At 50.2% G+C, this 16,818-nt stretch overlaps 1 protein-coding gene across 7 annotated transcripts in view; it reads left to right on the top strand.

Moving 5' to 3' along the window:
• Positions 1-12,712, top strand: part of SEPTIN9 (septin 9) — a 262,067-nt gene extending 249,355 nt beyond the window's left edge. For all 7 annotated transcript variants that reach the window (XM_048817769.2, XM_048817771.2, XM_048817772.2 and 4 more), the window contains 4 exons: positions 2,802-2,897; positions 4,467-4,563; positions 7,889-7,940; positions 9,967-12,712. In XM_048817769.2, coding sequence (XP_048673726.1) covers positions 2,802-2,897; positions 4,467-4,563; positions 7,889-7,940; positions 9,967-10,096 — 375 coding nt within the window. In that variant the 3' untranslated portion in view covers positions 10,097-12,712. The remainder of the gene's footprint in view (positions 1-2,801; positions 2,898-4,466; positions 4,564-7,888; positions 7,941-9,966) is intronic.
• The last annotated feature ends 4,106 nt before the right edge of the window (positions 12,713-16,818 follow it).

The raw sequence follows: 16,818 nt of genomic DNA, 5'->3' as shown, positions 1-16,818 counted from the left end.
GCTGGTGTTACGTGACTCCCCCGCCCACAAGAACGGAGCGTGCGCTCAGGTGGGGAAGTTTGTCAGAGTGGACGTTTCTGGCTTGGGAGAGGGGGTTCACTTCCCCTCAAATGCAGGGCTGATCTAGAGCCAGTGTCAGCCTCATGGCACTGTCACCATTCAGACTTGGATTCAAACGTGAGTTTTTTCTTCAAGACAAACGGCACAGGTGCGTTCTGGTGCTGATGGCACCCGAATCTCCCTCCAGGAACCTGGTATCAGTGTGTGTCTAATGCATGCACCACAGCGAGATGTTCACCGCACTGGGGAGTGTGGGCCTGCACACGTCCCTTGGTGTCAGGGTTGCTAATTCCGTGCACATTACAGGATTCAGGAGCTTGAAGATCCCTGACGCTGATGCCCGGTTGGATTCGGGAGCTGAAAATCTGCCCTTCTTCCCGGCTGAATGGTGCAGTGCTGGTGCTTGCATTAAAACCGACACCGATCTGGACTAACAGACCATCCCCCTATCTGGGTAGGATGCTCTGCCCTTTAGGCCTGGTGTGGAGGAGGGAATGACATCACTGTTGAACAACCCAGTGCTACCGTCTGCTTAAGACAGTGAGGAGCAGTGTATGGTGTGCCAAGGGGAGCATGAGCCACCCCTCCACCTCAAGCCCATGGATCCGGGGGAAGGAGTGGCTGAGTAGGTGGCGGAGGATCAGCCCGGTATCTAACAGGGGAGAACCTTTTGGTGTTGTCTCAGACACATAGCAGATCCCAGGCTGCAAAGTGAGGCTCCCTCAGAGCAAGTCTCCTGGCAGATGGTTTGTTTGCAACTGAAATAGGTTTCCGAGACCCCATTCCAGGCTCTTCAGCTCCTGGGGCTTGGGTGTCACTGCTCCACTGTGCTTCTCGGCGCGGGGTGCCTCTTTCCTGTGGTGTTATCCTGTGCGGAGTCCATGGTGGCATAACTCACTGATCAGTGTGTGTCTGTCTTCCTCTGAGCTCGATCCCCAGAGGATGGGAGTCTGTTACGCTGCCCAGCTACTGAACACAACCCTCAAGAGCCTGCAGCTTTAGCTCATGCCTTCAGCTCTGGAAGCTGCAGGCTTGGTTTGCCAGGTATTCGCCAAAATGACCACTGTTGCAGTGGCCAATGCCATTGAGCACCATGGTTTTCTCCCCACGGTGTCAGGCTGGACAGAGGCGCACTGTTCTCATTCATGGCCAGCTGCAGCGCCTATCTGAAGGGGTAGAAAGAGCAAGTTCGTGCATCTACAGTTCACTGAGCTTGTTGGATCATATTAAAGAAGTTCTGTATTAAAATCACAAATGAGTTTGATTCCCCATAGTTTAAATTCCAGGGTATTACTAATTAAGAGGACTCTTGGTTTTTGGTACTGTTTCTCTCCCTCTATGTGTGAAACTTGCAAGCTGCTAATTCTGTTAGTACATTCTAAGACAGAGTCTGTTCTCAAAGCAATTCACAGAGAGAGAGAGACTCAAAGCAATACTCTAACAACAGAAACAGCACCCAGAGACTCCCCGCCCTTTTGTTGTATTAACAATTGTGATTAAAATAGAGATAGAGGATGGATGTGGATGGATGCTTGGTGTGGATAACTGAATGATCAGGGAGGTGCCAGCCTAAGAATCCAGTGTCCATCGGCTGAAGAAGGCGTCAAGTGGAAATAACCAGAGGACCCCCTCCCGGAAGGGCAGACTGGAATCCACCCAACAGCCTCAAGAATGGGAGAACCAAAGAACAAGATAACATCTTGGAGCCGTCAGGAATGTGCTATCTGCTGATTGATTCAGCAACAGCATGAAGCAGCAATTCCCATAGACTGGCATAGGAAGAAATGCCTATAAAAATAGACTCTTAAAAAGTGAGAACTTTGGGGTCTGATTCTGCAAACCAACTTCCAGGAGCATCAGATGAGCATCTGACAAGGCCCTGCTCCCTCCTCATGTCCAGGCCACCTGGCCAGTGGCTTGGCATGAGCAACTCTAAGGCTGGTAACTATGATAACAACCTTGCAGAACCTGTGTGTGTGTGTGTGTGTGTGTGTGTTTGTATGAATGAATGTGTGAATAAATATGAGATTGAATGTAATGTTATAGCTATAACTAACTGCTTACTATGATTCTTTCTGTATTCACAATAAATGTGGTATTTTGCCTTTTTCTCTTTAATAAGATCCTGCTGGTTTTTATTTTATTGGTATAAGAAGCTGGGTGTTCCTGCCCCCACGTGACCCCTCTCAGGATATGCAGCACCAGATCTGGGGTTCCTCTTCCAGGGAATGTGAGCAAGACACAAATACCAGAAAGTGACTTGCTAGCTTACTCTGGAGCACCCAAACTTGCCCACCTCCAAGTCTCAGGAGCATGTGCCTGGGAGGTGCACAGTCGCCCTGACTTGCTGCCCATGGTGCAGGCTGTCACTACCCTTTGTCTTTTTAATGTGAAGGCGGGATCCAGCTTGCAATGCTTCATCTTGATCTGTGTGGCCTTCTGCTCTGCTCAGAGATGGACGCTGTCCTAGGGGCGTTGGGGTGATGGAGAGAGGATCTTCTAGGACTTCATGGGCTGCACTTCAGGCTGGGTGGATATTTAGCACTAAAACTCGCATCCTTCACTGAGCAGTAAGGGGGGGAGGGGACGCAAGGTTACCTGGCTAGTTCCAAGCTGGAAAGGGCTTCGAGTTGTTCAGTATTGCGCAGGGTGCAGCCTTGCTATGCTGCCGGGAGGCTGAAAGGCAGCAGCCATGGTCATGGAGTCTAACATGGTGTCCTTTCCATGTCCGTCTTCTTCAGATCACGGCCGACCTGCTCTCCAATGACATCGACGTGTATCCCCAGAAGGAGTTTGACGAAGACTCTGAGGACCGGCTTGTGAATGAGAAATTCAGAGTGAGTGGATGGTGCTTTTGTCCTGTAGCACTGTGGCCCAGAGCTCTTCGGGCTGGGCCTTACGGCTCCAAAGGCTTGTGAAGATTTTGGGAGGTTCAGCAAAGTGCCTGTATTTCCTTTCCAAGGCTGGGGCACTATACCCCTGTTTGTGCACAGAGACTGGAGACAATATAGAAAGAGTGGGCGGGAGATTTGCTCCCCAGGTCATGAGAATTGCCTGATTTCAGCCATAGCCTGGGATGCTGAGCCCCATCCTCCTGGCAGCAGGCTGGCTGGGTGTTTGTTGCACTTCCTTCCCACAGGGATAGGAAAGTAGGTAGAGTAGCCTTCCTTCCTGTGTTGTGTCCCTGACGCCGTTCGTCTGGGCCTTGGGGAATGTTGGCTGTTGCTGCACTCAGAGGAGCAAGCGAAGGCTTCCTGCGGCTGGGGCTGTGACTTGTTTCCAGACGGCTCATTGAGAACTGGCCTGGCTGTTAGAGTCTAGCTCCCTAAATGTGACATGCTGGACCACAGTATTTGCCCAACAAGGGCCCTGGGGGCAAAGCCAGGCTGGGGAGCTAGGCTAGGAAGAGGAGGGCTCTGAATGAGAACGTTTCCCAGCCCTTTGCCACCCACTGGTATTTTCTGACTCCGAGGTGTGACGGCTGGCAGTGGGGCAGCCAATCAGCCATTAGTGATGGGCTAGTGTCATCTTTCTGCCACTCTTTCAAGCCCTCCTGCCCTTTGAGGTGTCGCTGCAGCTTCCTCCCTCAGCAGATTCTCCCTCAGCAGCCCTTAACAAGTGGGCAGGGGAGCCCCTCCGCACTGTTGCACTGCGCTGTTGCCAAGCCATGTGCAGGTGATGCCCTTTTCCTGCTGCGCTCTGGGTGGAGGCATCCTGTTCTCTGAAGAGCATTTCCCTCTGGCAGCACTATTGATTGGAGGTTTTAAATAGTAAGAGATAGCAGAGAGGGGCACGATTGGAAGGGAGTGGCCAGGATAGAGATGCATTCGCAGATTTTTATTGGTGTCTGCGATTGGAGCAGCAGTGGGTGCTGCAACAAATGGTGCTCACAGCATTCACAGACCTATGTGTGAGGCCCTTCCCAGCACTTGCTGAGGTGATGCATCCCCTCGCTTTGGTTTTTGAAAGCCCCCAATCCCCTATTTTTAGTCCTGTCTGCCTGCCGTGTTTCAGGGAGCTACCACCAGTCTCCCAAAGGGAAGCCGAGGAAGCCTGTCCCTTCTTGGGAGAGCAGCTGTGGTCAGGTTGGCCCCACACATGGCAGCGGTGATGTATCTAGCCTCCGTTGCTGGGCTGAAGATGCATCGTCCCCATTAAAGTGCAGTGGAAACAGACAAGTCGAGCCTATGGAGATGTTCCTGTGAAACTCTTCAGTAAAAAATCTCCTCTGCAGATTTCTCCGGAGGCTAGACCCACAGCCCAGAGCTCTTAGACATGTACCATAACTGCTTTGCCTGCTGAGCTGGCTGTGGATTATCCTACCCAAGGCAACTCCGCCCAGTTGGTTTACCTGCTGGCTTCCAGGATGAAGCCATTAACCTGTGCGCTATGCTCTGTCCCTCCAGGAAATGATTCCGTTTGCAGTGGTGGGCAGTGACCAGGAATACCAGGTTAACGGGAGAAGAATTCTTGGAAGGAAAACAAAGTGGGGCACCATTGAAGGTAGGGGCTGTCGTTGTTTGCCTCCCCCCCGCCCCGCTTGTCTGTTTTCTGCAGTGTTTGAACGGGAAGTCAAAAGGCGGTAATTGGAAGCATGTGCAATATGTGGATAGAGCACCCACCTTTACAGAACAGAACTGGACCCTGCTCTCGTGTTTGCGATGGGAGTGGCTCTTGAAAGCCTCATGGCACGGCAGAGCCCAGGCCAAGCATCCCGGAGCTGGGGGTCTCATCCCAGAGCAGCCTGTGTGAAATTGCTCCGGCAGCTCTCCATCTGCAGAGAAGCAGACACGTGTGAGGTTCCCTCCAATACGGTGTTGGGGCCCTACAGAGGAGATTACACGGCTGCTGTTGATGGGGAAGCACTGGTGTTTGATAAGTGGTCATAAGGAAGGCAGTATGGTCCAGTGGTTAGGGCACCAGGCTCGTGTCCAGGAGACCTGGGTTCTGTTTCTCGCTCTGCCACTGAGCTGCTGTGACCTTGAGCAAGCCACTGCCACTTGCGGAACCTGTCTCCCCTCTTCCCGCTTTCTCTGTCTTGTCTGTTTAGACTGTAAGCTCGTTGGAGCAGGCAGTGTCTTAGTGTGTACATGCCTAGCACAATGGAGCCTGATCTCAGCAGAGGCCAGTGAAGGTGCTACTGTAACACAGATCAAGAGCTCCCCTTCCTACGCATCCCACTCTGGGAATGAGGGTGAGAGCAGGGTCATTTCTGAGCCCTTTCATTGTTCTCCTGACCGCTGGCTAGGAGGGGAGGATCCTCCACTGCTCCCGCTGTTTTCCTTTCTGTTGTCTCCCTTCTCACCTGTCTTCTGCCCCGATGCCAGCATCTTTCTCTTGTTCAACAACTGCCCCAAAGGAGGGGCCTGGCTGTGGGAGTGCCATGTAAGTGTGGAGATTCTCTTAACAGGTTCTAGAAATCTCCATTTCCCTAGCCTGCAGTCATTGATGGTGCAGTTGAGCCTGGAAATCTGGAGTCCAAGGTGACCTGAAACTTCCGCTTTCTGATGGAGAAAGACGGAAAGGGAGCGCGTGAGGGGATGGGGATTCCGTGTGCATTTTCCATCAGAATCATCTGGTCTGCCCTGAAGACTAGAGAACAGGGAGGAGAGGATGATATTCTAAGAGAGCTATTGTGGGGGTTGGGCTGTCCTTTGTTTAATTACAAGGGCCAACATACACTGGAGAGAGCAGGCCTTTGTTACATATTCACCCCCTCTATCTCTGCAAGGTCCTAGACCTCCCCACACCCATCTCTGCTGCCTCCCAATGATTCTCCAGGAAAGACTGGACATGTCTGCTATCGCTGAGGAGGAGAGTGTGCCCGTTAGGAGGTGGCATTCCCATTTGGCAGCTTTTATCTGTCCAAAGGAGCAAAAATGGGCACAGCCCCAATTTAGGACTTTTTTTTTTTTTTTTTTTTTTGCAAGTCACCTTCAGTGGATTCAACTGCACTCGCAGTAGCCACTGTGCTCAGTTGGGACTAGTGTACGACTTTCTCTGCCCCACGGAATAGTCTCCACCCACCTATCCCCATCCCCTAATCCGCAGAGGCTGGGAGTGACGGATACTGAGTGGTGACATCTTTTGCCTCTCTGAAAATGCTGGGATCAAGTTGAGTGGGGGCAGGGCCCTTCTTCCCGGGCCCCTCTCTCCTGCCCATCCCACCAGTGCCTGCAGGGGGTGCACAGCCCTTTTTGAGTCTTGCTGCTTCATGAAAGGGCCCACGAATGGCCATGTCCAGCTCCTCAGGCCCTCCCTGCCTTACATCTGGAAGGAACCCTCCATGCACCAAGCCGGTCTCCTCAATTGCTGCAGGAGCCTGAAACCGAATGCTTGGCTGCTTGCGGGGGAGGGCGTCTGTGCAGACAGGCCGCCTCTCAGCACCCGCTGGGACGTTTGAATCGTCCTTCTGTCCAGGACTCTCACAGGATTTGTTCTTCTCTCTTCCCCACCATGTGCTGCACCTTCCTTTCTTCCTCCTCTTCCCCTCTGCTTTCCTCTTCTTTTTCCCCTCCTTTCTTTCCTTCCACAGTCAGTCTCCTGCCAGCATTTCATTGGGGAAGCCTACCTCTATCAGTGCGACACATGCTCTGCTCTCGGTAGCTAGGATCCCAGAGGCACAGTCCATGTGATTTCACTGCTCCCTCCCTCTCTTCTCCCCCCACCTTCCATTTCAGAGCTTTTTCTGATTTTACAATTCTTTTTATAGAAATCCTATTTCGAGTAAGCACTTAACAAAGATGCCAAAGGAACCCATTTTATTTTAAACCCTCGGATGCCCTCTTGTGGCTAGTTCTTGGTAACTCTCGGGGCTTGGCAGTGATGGTCCTGGCTGGGTTTGTGAGAAATGCTGGTCATCCTTCAGGTGTGAGGTATCTGCCTTCAGCATAGGGAGACTCAAGGACCCAGTGTTTGCCATTGGTTATGTGGCAGAAATAGTGTTGTTAATCTGCTTGCTATTTGAGCATTGTGTTCAGCCATGTAGAAAACAAAGGGGAAGACGCTTTCCTTGGCCCAGGGATCTGTCCCTCTGAATTAGATCAACAGCACCGTTCAAACACACCGTGTGCTGAGAGCAGGACACAGGATGATCAGACAGCACAGTGATCTTTTTTCAAGGCTTTTCGCTCCACGCCGCTTTTAATCCGAACAGTCCCAATAGTAGATCATGTCACTCCACAGCATGAATCAAGATTGGGGGGAGGGGCGGACTAAGGCACAGCGATCTGCTCCAGGTCCCACAGGAAGTCGGGGATAAAGCCAGGAATTGAATCCAGGGCTACTGAGTCACAGTCCAGGGCCTTAACCACAAAACCATACTTCCCTTCGCCTTTCCGGTTACCCCCGGCCATCTCGGGAGACACATTGAAACAGGCTCGTTGTTTACGAGGAGTCAGTTGGTGCCCCTTGCCTGGGTGAGGCAGTGACGTAGTTGTGGACTTACACCGGAGGGTGTTCGCTCCAGCAGCAAGTGAGCGTGAGCAGACGAAACAGACACGAAAGCTCTTCCTGTCTCTTGCCAGCTGCTCTTTAGGCAGGTAACAGGTAATGAGCCTCTGTGTAAATATCCTGGCTTATGATGGCGAAGAGGCTTTTCCTCATGACAGGCAAACATCGATTTTTAAGCCCCTGGAATCCCTCAACTGAGTGATCCTTCTGCTGGGCTGAAGCCCCTGCTCCAGGCTGTTTGTGCCTACCGTGCACTGGTGTTAATTCTGAAACAAAAGGCAGAGTCCCGCTTGTCCTGAAATTGCTGGCTTGCTCAGGAAATGTGGCTGTGTTCTGGGCTGTGGCCTAACGGTTTGCCTCCTCTTCTCCTTTCCAGTTGAGAACACGACACACTGTGAGTTTGCTTATCTGCGGGATCTCCTGATCAGGTCGGTATAACTGCTCTTGGGTGAGAAAGAGACGCCATTGTTGTATTCGTGTCACTTCTGCCAGCAGGTGGCATCAAAGGGAAGGGCAGAGCTCAGCAGTTGCTTGGTGCATGGGCTGCTTTATCCTCTCTGCCGTTGCTTCTTGCAGACCACAGTAGCAACAGCTGCTGTGTAACCCGTAGCCTCTTGAATGAGGACGTGAACTAGGGGGCTTCCTGGGTGCACTGGCCAGCAGAAGTTAGGGAGTAGGGAATGGGAAGGGAGTCCTGCTGTCAGACTAGCAATGCCCACCATAGAGGCATCCCAAAGATTGCTTCAGGCCCAGTGTCTCCTGCATCACCGTGCCAGCTGCCTATTGCCACCATACACCTCCGTGCCCTCCAGTTGGCTGCTGTAGCACTGGGCTCATACTAGTGAGTGGAATCCCAGGTGTGGTTCCCTACAGTGGCAAAGGTGATGCTCTAAACCCCATTTAAACCCTTCTGAAGAGTAACCACCTCCAGGCCTAAAACTTCCTGCACAAATAAGACTAGTCCCTGCAGTCACGCCAGCTAGGGTAAAGAGATAAGGGGCATTGGACCTTGTGTATCGTGGCTTAAGTTGATTGCCAGCTTGGATTGGGGGAAAACTTCCCCTCATGATATATGGATTCTAGGGATTCCAGGCTTCTCCCTGAAGCCCCTAGCACTGATCACTGTTGGAGATATTACACGGGAGTCCAGGGGCCATTTGGTCAGCTCCTGTGTGAAAGACATGACTGACACGCTGCCTGACTTTGAGACGGGCCAACCTGCTGTTTGCGTGTGAGTCACGCTGCTCTCAGAAGTGCTTTTCAGACTAAAGGGCGGGCAGCAAGCTGAGAGAGGGTGTGCTGGTTGCAGAGTTGTGCGTAAGGGCTCCTGTGAGAAGAAAAGCCTCCTTCACTGGTAGCAAAGCTGCAGAAAGCTCTGAACTGGGGAAACCTGTGGCAGCCGTTCCCTGCCAATGCAGGCTGTTTAGCTGAGCGTATTCCACCAGTCCCCATGACCCCCTCTAGGCAGTCAGCCCTGAGGTATGGACTTCCCCCCACACTGCAAATAGTGTGTAAGGTGCAATACCTCCCCTATGAGCCAGGCTAGATCTGCCTGGAGCCTTTCCTCCAACACTAATCCCACGGCCAAGCCCTTCCTTCCTGGATCACCTGTCAATGCCCTCCTCAGAACAACAGGGAATCGAGAGAAACTGAGAGTTGTGGAGAGGGGCTGATCAAAGCTCTGTGCTACCACCTCTTCTCCCATATGAGTGATTCCTCCCACAGGGGAATGGGAAGCCAAGCTGCTCTTGTCCGTCCCCCCCGGTTATCAAAGTTTCCCTGAGTCAATAGCTCATCAGGCCAAAGTGGTTAAGGCACATCTGTTTCCTACCCCACGGCACCCAGGGGCGATCTGGCCAGCATCGCCTCCTACTGCCTTTAGCAGATGAGGGCCCATTTGGGGGCCTGGTGCACTGAAAGTGGTCTTTGCATGAGGTTGAGCAAGACTTGAACCCATGACTTTCAGAATTGTACTTGAGTGTCTTAACCACTCAGCTACTGCACTTCATGGGGGGAGGGGTAGATGCAGAGGTTAGGGGAGTGAGAAAGGCAGTACTCTTCCAAGACTTGCCTACACTGTAAGCTGTGCCCACTGGAGATGCTCCGCCTACTCGCAGTCTGCAGAGCGTCAAAATATGAGCCTGTAGGCTCTTTGGGCTGGGCTCCCTGTAGAGGGGACCACACACGTCCATAGGCCCCCACCTTGGGGCACTTTGAACGAACAGAGGCAGTTGGTATCTCTCAGAGCTGTTGTTCCATCTGCAGCAGCTACATCGGGGTCACGTTCTCGAGGTTCCAGGAGTAACCAGAAGGGCGAGAGACCTTGAAATTGCGGGGCCTGAGGTGGCAGCATGGAAGAGGTGGTGGCAGACTCTGCTGCCGTGAAAGCCCCATTGTGGGGCTACGCATCTGCGCACAGAGATCTCATTTAACCGTCTTCTCTGCTTCCCTTAGGACACACATGCAGAACATCAAGGACATTACCAGCGGCTTCCACTTTGAAGCCTACAGAGTGAAGCGGCTGAATGAGGGCCGGAGCGCACTCTCCAACGGCGTGGCCGACCAGGAGGCCAATGAAATGTAACCGTCTCTCTCCGTCGCCAGGACCCAACGCGCTCGCGCTCTCAGTTCTTCCCCTCCCCCCTTTATTTTTATATAATTCTTCTGCCGCCGTCCCCCTCCCCCGCGCTGCCCATGTTAACTGACCAAGTAACCTGATGCCATATCTATCATCAAGAGCGTGGTGACTGCCAGTCCCCTGGCGCGGCCTGCCCCGTAGCGCAGGGGTTCCGTTCTCAGCTCCCGTTGGGCTTAGTGAGGGGCGGCTGGGTGGTTGGACAGGATGGCTGGGGAGGGAGTGAGGGGAGGGGAGGAGAGGAGATGACTGTCCCAAGTCAGAAGTCAGTCTCTATTTATTCTCTAACACTAGCCCAAAGCATAATCCCTGGGTAGGTGGAAGATCCCCCTCCTCGCAAAGGCCTGCTCTAACTCACTCCACCTGGCTTCACCAGGAGCTGGAGCGGGCCCCGAGGGTTGCTTTATAATGAAATCCAAGCCATGAGATAGGGGAGAGTCTCTCTCTCCTTGCTCACAGAAGCCAATCATGAAATGAATCTGATTTCTCTCTCCTCCATGTCTTGAAACGGCGCCATGGAGTGGGGAGCAGGGACTGCCCTCCTTAGTGCCACGCATCATGTCTGTAAAGATAGTTGGAACCAGATGGCTTTACCCTGCGTCATGTGGCTCTTTTATTTTCTTCTCCGTCCATTGAAGGCAAGGCTTTCTCTAAGTAAACATGGCCTTCGTAAACAAGGTGCGGGCATGTGGATGGAAAGCGAAAGTGATCACAAGCTTACCTCTGCCGCCTCTCTTCTGCCCCCAGCCCTGTGCCTAGCCAACCCACTCACCCCACTCCCTGTCACCTGCAATAAGCCAGGAATGCCATGGGGTGACTCACAGATCTCTAAATCTCGGCCCGCTCTGAGAGAAGTGCCTTTGAATTCAGCTCCCATGTAATAGCTAGTTTCTCTGTGCAGCCTGCCAAATGCCTATTGAGATTGACTCTTCAGAGATTCTTCTTCCCAGCTTTTCCCTCTCACTCAGTGCTTGGACCATACCTATGGCTGGTTTCCTGGGAACACTTGGTGTATTTATTTTTAATTCAGTGTCTTTATTGAAGGCTCAGAGTACGTTTGTGTGTGTGAAGGGGGCTGAGAACAGAACCATCTCTGCAAAGCACGGGCAGGGGGCCGGAATTCTTTGTATTGTGTGACTTGTGTGTTTTATTAGGTTTTAAATAAGCCAGAGGAGGCTGTTGAATCAATTTGTTTTATTCCTTTACCTGGGCATCTTATATGTACATAGCCAGTTCCTTAATCTGGCTAATGCTTTCTCTTGAGAACCATGTGCACGCACACAGATCGAGCCCCGCATGCCACACGCTTGTTAGAAGCCTTCAGCTGTAAGAAAGGCTAAACTGGTATCTCACGCAAGCTTTGTAGTATAGGGTCCCTGATCCCCAACATGGTCTGTTGACTTAGATCAGCTACCGTAAACGCCAAGTGTGCTTAAATGAAACTCCATGCTTGGGGCCAATCCAGCAGGGACAGAACCACCCATGTGCAAGTCGATCTTGGAGCAGAGATCCAACTGCCCAACTTCGACTTCTGTCTAAAAACCCAGCCCCAAGACAGATTCTGGTGTCTGCCCAACATTACTTTTCTGACCCCCCCCCATGGAGGTGTAAGACTGTGCCCAGATTGTCTCCTCTTGGTGCTCCCACAAAATGGCAAAGGTGTCCCAACTTCCAGCCTCACAGAGACACCTGCAGAGCCCCCCGACCCCCCTGAGGGTTGAGACCAGTTACATGTTTACAGGCGGTAAGAAGGTTTTGAAGAGGGATGCTGCTCTCTTCTTGATTCAGAGGCCCGCATGCTCTTCTGCATCAGTGGAGTATCTGCAGACTGCTGCTCCCCACACATCACTCTTCAGAGACCCAGCCATAGAGTCTGCTCAGGGCTGCATCCCTCCACACCATTTCCAGCTGTCTTACTGTCCATGCCAGGCCGGTAACAGGAACCAATTACAGGCTAGCAGGGCCCAATTCTGCATGATAGCCGAGGGAAGTAGCATCTTGCAAGATCGCCCCCCTTCATGCCTGCATGGGCAGATGTTCTATATGGTGGGTGTGGTTATGGGACACATGAATGTGTCTGTGCAGGTGTGTTTGCCTTGCAGGTAAAATCTGTACTCCCCTTTAACTCTGTTTCACCCCCCTCCTGGAAAAAATGTAGGAATTTTTACAGAGCTGTGTTAAGTTGAGGAAAATGAATTATTTACTTGCTGACTTGCTATATTTTAGCAAAAACAAAATATTGTGTATTAACTGAAAAGTGTATGTATTTCAAGTGTTAAAAAGACTATTCAAGGGGAGGGTAGAAAGTCTTTTCTGCGTGATGCACTTCTGCAAATATCACCATCTTAAACTCCTTTCCTAGACAGTATCTCAAGCTGGGCCAAGCAAGACATGCCGCTTTCTCCTTTGTAATCTAATTTTTGAAAAAAAAATGTTTAAAAAAATTAATCCAGATCTATTAAATATGGCCTTTTGGGTGTTATATGCATTATGACAAATTTAGTCCTTTTTTGTATAAATAATAGTGTTTAATATGTATTTCCCAAAATAAATGTTTCAAATGCAGATGGAAAGAGGCTTACTTAGAAATGTTCGGTTGGTTTGTTTGTTTGTTTTTCAGAGCCACACAACCTCAGGAAGTTTGATCTTGTGTCGGATCTTTTACTATGCAAGGATATTTCTTCCTGAAGGCAAACTCAGGAGCTGCAGGGATTGTGTTAGGGTCTCTGTAGGAAGTGCTCTTCTTTGAATTGCTAAGGTTCCAGAGCCACCATGCTGGGGGATTTGGGGTGCCACTTTTGAATATGATAAAAGAGGTCCTGTGGCTAATAAAGATCCCTCTGGTTCTTTCAACAAAAATGATATTGGGCCAGATCTGGGATATAAGTGGAGATGTTGGATGCTAAGCAGGCTTAAAAATCGGGACAGGGAGCCACAGCATCCTAGCCAAATTCTATTATGGGTGACCGACCTATCTCAGTTCCTGTATTGTTCATTCCTGTTACTGGTACTGCTCTAACAGAGGCTGCATTTCACTTGAGGCAATACCAGGAGCCTTTACTGGACCAACACTCATTAGAAAGACCAAGAAGCTTCATTGAACATATTCAGCATCACCAGTGGCCCATCAGTCCTGTCCCAGTTCAGGTCTTGCTGGGACTGAGCAGAAAAGGGTTAATAGGCTAAGGGTCCAAAGAATTGGAACCCATCAGCTGCACTGTAAACCAGACAGGAAGTGGAAGGTGAGGGAAGCAGTAGTTCAGAGCCCAGGGTACAATAACCGCTGTTGAGGTGAAGGACTCCTACATTTTCACTGGGTTTGTAAATGGGAAGGGGAGAGTCCGGCTGGAGCTGGCTGAGACATGAGGACCTCTCCAGCATGTAACCAGCTAGGTGCTGTGATACTTAAAGAGGAAAAAGAGACCGTTTAAGTACCATATATTCTGCTTCAACACTCTCTCCAGAGCACTGTGGTAGGTAGCAGGAACGGCCCTAACTGTTTTGCGGGTCAGCATAGAAAATGGTTTTGGCACACCCCTCCCTGCAGCAGCTGAGCCAACCCACCCCCGCACTTGGAGCCAGCCAATCAGCAAAGCAAACAAAAACACATGTAATCACAGCCTGGCAAACCAAACCAAAAAGAAAATCCCAGTAGTGTACCACCTTGAATGGAGCAGCCTGCCCCAGAACTAGCCCTGGTTGGTGTGGCAGGGGGAAAGAATTGCAGGGGTGAAGGCAGCATAGATGGAGGATTTGAGGGCAGGGGAAACTCTATGCCAATGGGATCCAGAGAGGAGATACTCAAGGGAGAGGTTCCTGAACAGAAACTGCAGTGTGAATGAAGTGATCACGGATGGGCCCCACTTTTCAGGCACACCATGCACTGGCTAGCATAAGTATAGCTGTTCCCTGAGACTTACGCTGCTTGGATGAGTGTTCAGGGGCAAAACCCTTAATGCACGTTCCCCAGTGACTGCAGCTCCACTGGAGGAATGAGGTCTGGCCTCAGTGAAGGACCCTGGAGTCCCTGGGTGGCGGAGCTGTAGCATGGAACTGGAAACGGGTGGTTGGGAAAGCAGCTGGGTGGAACCCTGGTGCTGGGAGTAGGATGATTAAGCCATTGTTCAGGGGCTGGTCTGGGGTGGGAAAGAAACTGGCACAGATGGAGGAAGAGAGGATGTACTGACCTGACAGCACTAAGTTGTGCTGAGATGAAACTGGGATGTGCCTTTCCAACACAAAGTCTCACAACATGGGCAAGTACTATTATTATAAGAATGACCATATTGGGCCACCCCAATGGTCCGTCTAGCCCAGTATCCTGTTTCTAACAGTGGCCGATACAAGACCTTCAGGGAGAGTGTAAAGAACAAGCAATTGGAGTAAGCCACCCCTTAGCTTTTCCTCCCAGCTTCTGGTAGTCAGAGTTTTCAGGTCGCCCCAAGCATGGGGTTACACCCATGGCCATCTTGGCTAATACCCATTGCTGGACCTATCCTCCATTAATTGGGTGAGGGGGTGAGAGAACCTGGATTTGTGCAGGAAATGGCCCAACTTGATTATCATGCACATTGTGTAGAGAGTTGTCACTTTGGATGGGCTATTACCAGCAGGAGAGTGAATTTGTGTGGGGGGGTGGAGGGCGAGAAAACCTGGATTTGTGCTGGAAATGGCCCAACTTGATGATCACTTTAGATAAGCTATTACCAGCAGGACAGTGGGGTGGGAGGAGGTATTGTTTCATATTCTCTGTGTGTATATAAAGTCTGCTGCAGTTTCCACGGTATGCATCCGATGAAGTGAGCTATAGCTCACGAAAGCTCATGCTCAAATAAATTGGTTAGTCTCTAAGGTGCCACAAGTACTCCTTTTCTTTTTGCGAATACAGACTAACTCGGCTGTTACTCTGAAACCTGTCATTTTTGAAGCTGGTTATGCTTTTGGCCATCACAACATCCCATGGCAATGAGTTCCACAGGTTAATTGTACTTTGTGTGAAAAAGGACTTCCTCTTGTTAGTATTAAACCTGCTGCCTATTAATGTCAGCAGGAGACACACACATGGTTTTCCTTTTGTGGGAAAGGGTAAGTAACACTTTTCCCCCCGCCAACCGTGAATTTCTAGACCGCTATCATATTGTCCCTTAGTCACCTCTTTTCTAAGGTGAACAGCTCTAATCTTTATAGTCTCTCCTTGTGTGAAAGCCATTCCATATTCTTTATCCTCTTTGTTGCCCTTCTCAGAACCTTTTCGAGTTCCACTATCTTTTTTGAGATGGAGCAACCAAAACTGGACACAGTACTCCAGGTGTGGGCACACCATGGATTTATACAGTGGCATTATGATATTTCCCTTACATCCTCTGCAGTGAGGACTGATGCAAAGAATTCATTTAGCTTTTCTGCAGTGGCCTTGTCTTCCTTGAGTGCTCTGTTAGCACCCCGATCATCCAGTGGTCCCATTGCCTGTTTGGCAGGCTTCCTGCTTCAGATGTCCTTAAAAAAATGTTTACTGTTAGTTTTTGCATCTTTAGCAACTTGCTTCTCAAATTATTTCTTGGCCTACCATCTTTTACTTAACTGACAGAGTTTGTGCACCTACCTGATAGCCTCACTAGGATCTGACTTGTAAATTTTAAAAGGATGACGTTTTGCCTCTAATAGCCTCCATTACTTTTCTGTTTAGCCATGCTGGCATTCTTTTGGTCCTCTTATTGTCTTTTCTGATTTGGAGTGTACACTTAGTCTGAGCTTCTATTATGGGACTTTTAAATCGTGCCTATGTTGCTTCAAGGTATTTAACCCTTGTGACAGTGCCTTTTAATTTCCAGCTAACATCCTCATTTTTGTGTAGTTCCCCTTTTTGAAGTTAAATGTTACCATGGTGGTTTTTTTCATATTATCCCTACTACCAGGATGTTGCATTTAATTACATTATGGTAACTATTATGGAGCAGTTCAGCCACAGATACCAGATCCTGTGCTTCACTTGGGACTAAATCGAGAGTTGCCTGTCTCTTTGTGGGTTCTTTGTGCTTCCGTGTGGATGGAAGTATATTGTCTTATAATTGTCAGATGTGAAATATTTCTGTCTAGCAACTCCAATACACAGTAGAACCTCATTTATCTTGCACCCCCTTTTTAGCCCAATTTAAATAGTGGAGGGGTTATGTCCATTGCTGAACACTTTGTATTAAAGTTCCTCCCATTTCTCCAAAATCCAATTAGTCGAAATAAATTCTTGGTCCCCCATTCTCTTCCGACAAACAAGAGTCTACAGTCGTGAAGCTGTCTGCACAGAGCGTCTCATTGTTTTAGTGAACTGCAATGGGCAGATGGCCACTTGAGCTGAAGTTCTTATGAAAAAGGACGGATGTAGATAATGTAGCACTTACGAATGAGCTGGAGAGCTTCGCCTAGAGATGTGACTGCAGTAATGCCCACCCCCCTGCTCCCACAAGCATTACCTCATCCTGCAGGCTTTCCCTAGAATTCTGTTTCAGCCTGTAAGCAATTTACTCCTGCACAAAGCAAAAGACATGGGAGCAAAGGGTGCCCAGCGCATTGCAAGCTCCAGCCCAGTGAGTGCATTGAGCTAGCCCAATGTTTCTGCTGTATCAACAAATGTTCCTGAGCACGATGGAGAGGGATGCTGGGAAACCGCTTGGGAT

This window comes from Caretta caretta, chromosome 14, assembly GCF_965140235.1.
Source record: "Caretta caretta isolate rCarCar2 chromosome 14, rCarCar1.hap1, whole genome shotgun sequence".
Taxonomy (NCBI): Eukaryota; Metazoa; Chordata; order Testudines; family Cheloniidae; genus Caretta; species Caretta caretta.
Note: the sequence above shows the minus strand (reverse complement) of the source record. Positions and strands in the feature narration are given on the sequence as shown.